Source organism: Mytilus californianus, unplaced genomic scaffold (assembly GCF_021869535.1).
Source record: "Mytilus californianus isolate M0D057914Y unplaced genomic scaffold, xbMytCali1.0.p SCAF_31, whole genome shotgun sequence".
Lineage (NCBI taxonomy): Eukaryota > Metazoa > Mollusca > Bivalvia > Mytilida > Mytilidae > Mytilus > Mytilus californianus.
This window is the reverse complement of record NW_026262681.1, coordinates 530,522-541,423: the sequence shown is the minus strand read 5'-3', so window position 1 is coordinate 541,423 and position 10,902 is coordinate 530,522. Positions and strand designations below refer to the sequence as shown.

The 10,902-nt window shown below is 33.8% G+C and overlaps 1 protein-coding gene across 1 annotated transcript; it reads right to left on the bottom strand.

Annotated features, from left to right (window-relative positions):
• Nucleotides 1-703: 703 nt before the first annotated feature.
• LOC127736443 (uncharacterized) lies at nucleotides 704-5,213 on the bottom strand. The gene is made up of 2 exons (XM_052246992.1): nucleotides 4,565-5,213; nucleotides 704-2,274 (listed from the first exon to the last, which is right to left on the bottom strand). Exons 1-2 carry the CDS (start codon nucleotides 5,160-5,162, stop codon nucleotides 1,214-1,216), a joined length of 1,659 nt encoding a protein of 552 aa, XP_052102952.1. The 5' UTR covers nucleotides 5,163-5,213; the 3' UTR covers nucleotides 704-1,213.
• Nucleotides 5,214-10,902: the final 5,689 nt, after the last annotated feature.

The following is a 10,902-nucleotide window of genomic DNA, read 5'->3' as shown; positions in this document are numbered from 1 at the left end:
CTCAGAAATTTAGCGTGCATGGTCACATTAACCGAATTTTTTGAAAACAAATAGAAATAGTGTAGTTGTAGGCAAACTGCGGTTTGCTTGCAAACATAACTTTAAACTAGTCAGATCGGCTGGTTAGTGCCCAGTGTCTAATCTATATTAAAGCTACTACAGAAACACTATGTTATGCACTATCCGCTCTCCTGGTTCCAAAGTATGTGAATGATAAGCATCTGAACTGTGATTCAGATAAGTAGCCAAAGATATAGTAGAAAGCCAGAGAGAGCCGATCTGCGAAACAATTAGCATAAGCCTTTGTCTGAGCTTTCTAGCCAGAAAATATTGGCAAGACTTATGCTAAAGTTAGGATGTAAGTGACCACTGAATACCCCGTAAATTTGTGATTTGAGTGAAAACTCGAAATGACCCCAAAAACAGATGTTGAATATTTTGATTAGGCCGATGAGACAGCTGGACCCCAAATTGAAGGAAGTATGAAAAATAAGATTATGATAACTATAAAATTGAAGTTGCTAGCACTTCCGATGGAAGTGTTATTGGAACCAAAAAAACAGCAAGAATAGCATTATTAGATGTTCTTTGACTGTGAAAGAAACTGTTTTCAATATAGTCAATAATTTTATATTCATAATATTCAGTTTTCAAGTAAGAATATGTAACCAAATTCGAAATACAACTCACTTATGGTAATAACTAGTCAGACACGAATTATAGTTTAAAAACAAAAAAGCATCTAAATTTGACATATAAGTATATACACGATCATACTACGCTATCATACTGCTCAATATAATATATTCAAATCATATAGGGAATAGAACACCACTTTTAGTAGAGTAACACATTATACAACTACGGATTGTCAAGCCCCAATGATGAGCATCTTCAAACTCATAGAAAGGGGATTATTGTGCCCCGTCAAAAAACATTGCAGACATGTGGACTCTTATGCACAAGTGGAAGTAATGAACACACTGATTCCAATGATGGTGTTATTCCAATTAATAAAGCAACACACTGCAGTCGACGGGGATTATTATGCCCCTTTTAATCAAATTGAAATTATATTAAAAGGAATCGTAGTCTTACATGTATCTGACAATAAAACACTCATTCTGAACAGTGGATTATTATGCCACCGTAGAATCGCGCACATATTTTCCAAGAACTCTTACAAAGAAAACTGTTGAATAGTAAAACTAGACTAATCGGATATCAAGGCTAGCTGGGCTCGTTTAATTGTTGATTTTGGAGTATGAATATATCTGGTATAGCATTCGGAACTCCAACGACCTAAAATCTTGATCAGGTGATCTTCAATTTTTGATGCAACTGATGTTGCAGCTCCTATTCGGAAGCTATGTCCGTTGTAATTAGATGGATTGAGTCCGATAATTTCCAGGATGGATCGAACATGATTGATGAAAAACGTACGTGTTAGAGCCTCTCCATTTTCCATAACAAAGAGCGGACTAGAGTTGCAGGCTATGCTGAATCTAGATCTTCTAACCGCGAGGTATCTAATTAAAGATTTGACCGGGCACAAAGCGGTGTTGTTTTTGAAAAGATAAATATTTACTCCACTTCTGAAAGGGTCCGTTTTAGACGACTTTAAATGTAATATTGCGTTATCCTCCTCGAAAGTGATGTCTTCTATACATAGATTGCAAGATGCATTGAAGTCCGTGTTGACGGTTAATTCACCGCAGCGGAGAAATCCGAAGTATGCGACGATACAAGCTGCCTCAATAAGTGCAGTAACAAATGGCGAAAATATTCCCTTTTGAAGCACTGTTATCATATTTTCAATTTTATCATAAGTTAGCGGTAATCTTTTTCGGGAACTCTTTACTTCCTGTTTCTTAATACCCCTGTAAATTGTTTCTAACCTAAGCAGTTTTGAAGAACAACAGCTACTGAATAAACACTGTACTCCGGATTGAAGATATATGTATCTTAAACCACAAATGTACATTTTTATTGTAGAACATTTTATGTTAAGATTTTCATGACAATGTGTAGCGTAATGCATTAAGATATCTTCCGTTAAAGGTGGCAAATCTGTTTTATCATCCCACTTAAAACCGGATAGACACAAAAAGTTTTTGTATGATTTAAATCCATGTTCGTATTGCGAACGCGTACTGCTTGCGATTGAGTTGTGAATTAAATGTTTAACTTTTGCATTTAATTCCACATTACTTGCCAAGATTTCGGACACGGAGTGGGTTCTTTCTCTGCTGCTGGTGCTGCTTTTTGGAAGGTCTGAAAATCAAAGCGAGATAAAGAGTCAGCTATCACATTTTTAACTCCGGGAATATGTTGACATTGAATAGTAAAGTTTTGTTTAACGGATAGCCAAGTTAGTGTTCTCATTAATTTCATAATGTCTAGCACTTTAGATCTTCCTTTATTAACTATATTAACGACGGCTTCGTTGTCACAGTGGAACATGATACGTTTCTTATTCCATAAGTGCCCCCATAATAAAGATGCAACAACAATCGGGTACAGTTCTCTAAAAGCCATGGACATGTCTGAATCGAGTGAAGTTGATAGTTCAGAAGGCCAAGTACTACTAAACCATTTACCTTGGAAAAACCCTCCGAAACCAAAGTTAGAAGCCGCATCTGTGTACAATTCTATGTCACTAGCTAAAGTTATATGTTCGTCGTAAAAGAAAGTAACTCTATTCCAGCCTTTTAAGAAATCTCGCCACATGATTAAGTCAGTTCTACAGTCTTTTGATAATGATATATAGTGATGTAGTTTATTTACTTTAGTAGATAACTTAATGAGATAACTGACAAACGATCTACCCGGACGAATAATTCTGGCGGCAAAATTAAAATGTCCTAACAGTTGTAATAATTCTCTCTTCGTAACAGATTTTTTATGAAGAAAACTGTCAATAAAATTTGAAATTCTTTCTACCTTTTCATTAGGTAATCTTGCTTCAAAACTTTCAGTGTCTAGTATGATTCCTAAATACTCGATAGTACAAGTGGGACCTACAGTCTTTTTCTTAGAAATCGGAATATTTAGACGATTGAATATAAGCGTTATTAGCGCCATTGTTCTAAATCCGCAAGAGTCCGGTGGTTGAATAGTGAGAAAATCATCTAGGAGATGAAGTATAACTGGTGTGCCGTAATTTTCCTTTGCTATCCAACAAATAGCCCGTGATATATTGTCAAAGGTGCAAGGAGAGCTGCGAGAACCAAAACATAGTCTTACATAATGATAATATTTGTTTTTCCATTTCATGCAATATAAGTGATGCTGGTCTTTACGGATTCCTAGCTGTTTGAATGCATCGGTCATATCGGTTTTGTTTAGAATTGTTTGCTTTCCGAAATGCTTGATGGCCCTTATTGCGTCATCTATTTTTACATAAGATAGTGAACAGACCTCCTTATCTATAAGACTATTGATGCTTTCATGTGTTTCATGTTTGTTCGTGTGGAGAAGATAGATCAAGGATAAGACGTTTTTTGCCAGAATATTTGCCTTCTGCAATCCCAATGGGACTAACACGGTAAGTTTCGAAAGGTGGACTACTAAACGGGCCTTTAACATATCCTTTATCTATTTCTTGTTTCAAAAGCATATCAACAGTTTCGGGGTCTCTGATGGCAGAAAGCAAAATTCCTACATTCAAACGTAGGTAAATCGAGCATAGACACTAGTGTATCAAAACCGAAACGTATACCATTCAGAAGATACATAACAAAATTTTTATCTGGATGTTCTTTAAGTTCGTATTCAAGTCTATTTACATTTATAGGTGACATATCTAGTCAGATGTTTGCCTTTGTCATTTCTTTTTGTGAAGCTTTAGATGAGTTGGATAATTTATCTAATTTAGCATTTTCATTGTTTGACCTTGGTTGTTTTGTCTGTTGTTTGGCTAAACCACAAGTTTTCATGCCATGCCCGCTTGACCCACATTGACTACATGCGTGCATGAATTTGCATTCTCTTCTATAGCAAGTGCCGTAATTGTAGTTATTGCAGAGTTCTGCTCCTGCAATATTAGAAACCGGTCTGCCCCTCTTATCTGTGTTACGAAAATGTGTAGCCCCTTGGGATAAAGTTGGGATGCCGTGTTTTGCTTTTTCACAGAATTTTGATGTGTGGTCAAATTCCCCGCAGTGAGCACATGCTCTGCTTTGAACATTATGGGTAACAAGGTTCAACATTTTGTCATCGACTTTTGACCAGTTGATAACAATATTGTGTTCAACTATGGCAGCAGCTGCTTTATCAGAAAACATCTTGTGATATGTATAGAAACATGGGCCATAATTTTGTGATATTTCGTTTATGTCAGCTTCATATTGTTCCAATTCAACTTTTTTCTGAGGGTAAGCTTTCCCCATAATATTACGGTATTTCCGGAAAGCCCTATTAAATTCTTCTATTGAAAGATTGTGGTCCAATCTTACATCTTTCTTACTCGAAAGCTCAACTGTAAACCCCCTTGACTGCATAGTTTGGTTTTGAGGTATATCATATTTTGGTGCCAATAATGTAGCCAGGTTAATGTCCATACCTTCTATTATCTGCTTTTTTATGGAGGGGGCAACAAAATCCATCTTTGGTAGATCTTCAGCATAGTATACTTTTCCTGTCGATGTAGCCTCGGCAGCGGAGTCTGTTAGTCGGCTATTGGAACATCTTATGGCAGATTCTATTGTAGGTGTGGTTGATTCTTTTTCAGTAACATTTTCTGTACTTGATTGTTTTAACATCAGTTTAGCGATATTTGATAGAGTTTCTGTTGCTGAGGTAAAGGCTGCGGCAGATTCCCTAAAGAGTACCTCACTGTTTAGATTAAGTGCGTTACCTGGCGTATGAATACGCGTATCATTTACGATAGGAAGCGTTGACGGGTGATATAATCCTACTTCTTGATCAGTCGTATTTGTAGAGTTTTGCAACTCATTAACGGGAGGCTGATTTGATGTTTCAGGAATTGTTATAGACGTAGTTTTTGGTTTATTAGCCAAATATAATTGACGAAGCATTTCTACCTTCCACGTTGCATTGACCCCGATACTCATCTCTTTTAGTTTTTCCAGATAAGTTTCTTTTGGCCAATTTCTATTGTTTTCACTGTATTGCCTACGTGGCCTCTTTCTACCACTCATATTGTTTTAGTTAAAGTACTTACGTACGAATAATAGAAATATATGTGTAGAAATTTATTCTCTGTATCACGTTATAAATAAATATCTCAGGTTTCGAAAGTTCATCAATAGTTCATGAAATGTGTGTGTAAAACTGTTTGAAACTAAAACAACACATTGATGTTAAGATAAATCCTTATTGATGAGGTATGTCACTTTAGAATCGGATTTAATATCAGCAACCGCTTGGTATAGACGAATTAGTTGATAAATTGTTTTAATAATATTAACAACAAAGAATGGCGATGCCTTCAACGTAAACAATGTGAATTTATAAATAGTTCTCACGTGCTAAAAATAATTGAATGTAGATAAAGCAATGGGGAACGGAAAGGGGCAAATTGTCTTTTGTATAAACCTGAATTATATACATAATTCTCATTTAGTACAGAACACATTTTTAGACATAATAACAAAGTTGAAAACTTTCGTGGCATTTTTCTGAGAAACTACATATCAGGGCTTTTTGAAATTTGGTATCATGGTTTATATGAGTAAGCTATGTATTGTGTAATACATTTTCAGATTCATATCTGTTCAACTTCCTGTTAACCAAACACTTACATTTTTTACACATATTAGCCAAGTTGAAATTTTTCGCATTTTTCTCGGGAACTACATATCAGTTACCTATTTTTTCCCTCTTAAGTTATATGTTTATTTATAAGATTTCAAGTCAAAGTAAATCAGTTCATTATAATTTAAAGGATTGGAAAGATGCAACAGCAGAGAATGCTCTTTTAAAAACATATCCAATGGACACACCATCCCTTCTAAAGCCAACATTGGACTTGGTAGATTTAAGAAAAGTTGAGGAATCAATAAAAAAAAATGCATTGACAAGCGTTTTTTAACAAATGAAGACGACATTGCTTGGTGGAGACAGTTTGTAGCAAAGTCAAAAGGTAATATAAATTTAAACTCTTTGGATAGAAGAATATAATAAAATTTACCCCGCATCTTTCATACTTAGGAATATTGCACATTTAAAACCAATTGCACTGATAGCATGAACACAACTTGGAATGAAATGCAAGTTTGAAATTCACCAACTTACAAATATAATTCTAATGCAACATAGTTTGTAACATTCATTTGATAGGATAACTTCACAGATTTTTAAAGGTATCATGTTGCCAGTAAACTCAAATTTCGACCATCAAATCACCAATTGATGCCGTAGGAGCTTAATATACATGACAGTTATCTCCTTATCAAGTTCAAATACTTGAATTGTTGTGTTTATTACTTATAAAGAAATAAACCCAGTTTGATAAGCATATGTTTGTTATTCAGCTGATGATGAAAATCAAACTAAAGTTGACTAGCCCATACCAGAAATACTTAGTTGTAAACAAAGACAAAGATTAGTGGAAATGCAGTCTGATGTTCAGGAATTTCAGGATATAGTGGAAATACCTGTAGAGGTAATGATTTAACTTGTTCACTAGCTGTTAAATTATATATTTTTGTAAATAACAGAATGTAGAAGGGTTTAACATGACAGTTAGTACTAAACCCATATCCTAAGCCACAAATATGCCGCAAAATATAAAAACAAGCTGAAGTAAAATATTCAAAAGGACTGGACTCATCAGAACAACATAAACATATACTCAACTGAAATAATTGCAAACTATAACTTTTATCAGTGCAATCTTGTTTTCATCTATATTAAATGATCAGCAATATAATTTGCCTTAACTTTAAATGTTATTTATAAAACTTAAACACAATGCTTATTACCAGAAACACAGATCAAGTTAGAATTGGGGTGGCATCACTTTGGCTTTTTTTATTTATGTCCCTTTATAGATGGAAAAAATACTAAATTTGTGGTTTACATTTTCTATTACCTCAGTTTGCCGCAACCAAATGTTATGAAACTTATACAATGATTATTACCAAAAAAACACAGATCAGCTTTGAATTAAACTGGTATCACTTTCTCTGTTCTTGAGTTTTATCTTTTTATAATGTTAGATGAAGGCTGGGACTAGTTCATCTGTGTCCCATCAATATGTATTCTTCTTTTTTTAAACTGATAGACAACATAATTACAAAGCAAAGAGTAATTTTTTTATGACATTATTTAACATTCTAAAATTCAATTTTTATTGCAGGTAATAATTGGGAAAAAGAAAAGAAAGAAATAAAGAATTTACTGGGACAAATGGTTGATGTTATTTTTGGTGACTCAGTCATATGATATGTATTGCTGTACTAAAATGTGAAATGGCATCAATGCGTTATATATTTAAGTGTCTGTAATATGTTATGTATTTTTTAATTTTGTACTTTGATGTTTCTGTGTTAAATGTTATGTTAATATTTATTAACCACTTGCCAACAAAGTTGGAGGGGGTATACTAACAGTACTGCCCTTCCCTCTGTCTGTCCTGCGAAATATCCGTCAGTTACACCCTTGTTAACACTCTAGTGGGTCTCATTGGGGTCTTAGTGTGAACGGCCGGTTTTTGTTAAGCGCAACAGTGGAAATCAAATGATTAAGCGTGAAAACAGGAAATGAAGTCCCGCAAGACACATGAAATTACAAAAAAAAAAAAAAATAAAATAAAATCGTATATTATAGTATAAGCGGGATACGGGAATCTAACAAAACACTAAGCGGGATCCGGGATTAGACCCCCTCCTCCAAAATGAGACCCTACTCTAGATTTAAACCTTTCTAGAGATTTTGACCAAACTTTGCACATACTAAGTCCTCATTAATATTTAAAAATCAATTGATCTTCAAGGTCTTAGGTTAAAGATCAAGGTTACAGTGGGATTTATCATTTCTTTAACACCTGTGTACTACCCTGGTAATAAAAATCTGGAACCATGTGGATTTTCAAGGTCAAAACTAGAAGTCAAGGTTACAAAGTCAATTTTATCATGGCAAGGGGATGCCACGTTTCTTGTTGCCTTTATTTTAATGTATTGACTGTCTGCTGTTTGGATAAGACAATATTGTGTGAGAAAAATATTTTAATCCTCTCTATGTAAACATTGATAGTTAAACATGTTAAACTGATGTCTGATTGGTGTAGAGTATCCCATGTGGCAGTGAATAAAACATATTCTCTGCTTAAGAAAAAAAAACATCATATGCCCCTCTCACGACTTTAAGCACCCTTTGCATATGGATTTTCTTGGGTAAACAAATCTTCCTCAGGCTAAATGAATGTAAAGTATTGTTAACAGCAGCTTAATTGCTTTATGCTAAAGAGTGGTATAATTCCTTCTAAATGAATACTTAGATAACATCTTTGTGATTATTATTTTTTACATGTTCAAACTTGTCTGTTACAAAAGCGTCCTTATATTTGGTACATGTACATGTGCATAACACAACAATTTTATTCAAATAAGATCCTTGCAAAATGCTGACAAATTACACTTTCAATTGTTATAGATCTAAAACTGCACTTATTATTTTGATGAGAATAAGCAAAGAATTAATTGAGTATTAACTAGATGAAAAAGAATTTCCTTTACAAAAATTTTATCAATTAAGATTGTATCAATTATGAAGGTGTATAATTTTGGAAAAACAAATGATCACTGTTTAATATTTGGTTTTAAAAATGTTGTAATATTTTGATTGCCTTGTCTCCATCACTGCTGATTGGTTTATCTGTTTTTATTTGTCAGCATTTATGAATTCAATTCTTTGAAGAGAAAATAATCAAGATTTTTTTTTCACAGACTTAAATATTTGGCTTTTATATGAAGTATGTACATACAATATGTGATAACCAAATTTGTTTCAACTATCTCATCAAATCAGTATTTTTTTTTTTCTGTACTGCATTATAATAATATAAATACATAATGTAGCAAATAAACTTCATAAATCCTTATTATGTTTCAGTTTTCTCAATGATAAATATTCTATAATTCACCTTACAGATGAGGAGCATTACATTTACGTGTCTGCATGTCTGTTAAGCTTGGCCAACATACAACGTAGAGGTTACTTTTGAAAATTGAACAAGTTTACCTTGCAAATTCAAAATGAGTAACTAATAGACTATTGTCATATTACCGACTTTTGACTCCGGATTATATAATGTGTCGACTGGTTACCTTGGACATCATGGTACCAAGTCAGGTAAGAGCAAGCTAAAGAAGTAAAACCAAGCTTTCAATCGGTACAATTTTGGGGGAAAATTACCTGCTTAACATTTTTTTTTCACTACAAAATCATCGGAAAACAGTAAACTTTCCCCTCAAATTACACCGATTATATGTTTGATTTTACTTATTTTGGTTGCTCTTACTTGACCGAGTACCATGATGTCCAAGGTAACCAGTCGACAAATTATATAATCCGGAGTCAAAAGTCGGTAATATGAAAATAGTCTATTGATAGAATATGAAATCTTCTCCAGTGCAAAATATCTGTCAATAAGCAAATAAAATCTTTACAAACAAAACATAAGAATCTTCTGTCAACTGCAAATATTTGATTGTGTGAAATTTTGCGAAGATTTTGAGAGCAGTCATTGATATGATTCAAAACAATATAAATATAGTCTGTCTATAGTTTAAAAAAAACAAGTCCCAATTCCATCCAAAACTGTAATTGTGCATACACAGCTAATGGTTACATGAATAACAAAGATCCTCTATTATAAGCTGCATGTGTGTACACTGTACATACATGTTTGGTGCAACTGTAAGTCCATAAGCTAGAAAGTCTTCATTTTATTTTAAAATATATATTTTAACATAGAACTCCAGGGGTTTGTACTATGAACAAAACAATCTGTATGTTCATGCTTGGCTGGTTTTATTAAAGTTTTCATATAAATAATTTGTTCAAATGAACAAACAATGCATACACTGGGTTGGTCAACTGATGCTGTGTATGCACTGGGTTAGTCAACTACAGTGATTTTGAAGGTTCAGACATTAGGCAATGACCAGTAAAAAAATGCTTTGGTCCGGAAGTTTGCTCTATATTACTGGACCAAATGACCAGTAATGTTATATAAATTTTATGAACAGCACATGTAGATGTCCAGTAAAGAACTGTCTGGTCCAGTTATATTTAAAGGGTTAATGGACTAATTGTCCACAAAAGCTGAATTTGACTTGGGGAACCTCTGCAACTAATGCTGTGCATGCACATGGTTAGTCAACTAATGCTGTGCATGCACAGGGTTAGTCAACTAATGCTGTGCATGCACAGGGTTAGTCTACTAATGCTGTGCATGCACAGGGTTAGTCCACTAAGGCTGTGCTGCACAGGGTTAGTCCACTAAGGCTGTGCATGCACAGGGTTAGTTAACTAATGCTGTGCATGGACATGGATTATAAACCTTACACATACACCTTTAAAAATATGATAAATTACAAGGTAAGTTTATAATACAGAGAATTTTTGGTATAGTACAATTTAAGTTTGTAAAAAGATATGGTTCAAATAGAAAAAAATAATAGAAAAAAAAATATGACATTCCATTTTCAAAAGTACTTTCCAGTATTAAATAAATCCTTGTTTTAATTTATTTGGAAAAAAATACGGATAGAATTAGGCTAAAAAGCCCCGTACAAGAGCAGACGTTGAAACTCTGACAGAAACTAGTTCGTTGGCATGGAATGATAAAAAAAAAGAATAGTTGAACTTGGTTATTTGGCCGAACAACTTTCCCTGTGTTCCAAGTATAAACAGTCTCTGAAATTTATTGGA

What these genes read in the sequence shown, in the direction of transcription:
- LOC127736443 (XM_052246992.1), bottom strand. Translation starts at nt 5,162, where the DNA reads ATGAGTGGTAGAAAGAGGCCACGTAGGCAATACAGTGAAAACAATAGA. An exon ending in AAAAAAGCAGATAATAGAAG is followed by an intron (nt 2,275 to 4,564) that starts GTATGGACATTA and finishes TTTGATTTTCAG; the next exon opens with ACCTTCCAAAAAGCAGCACC.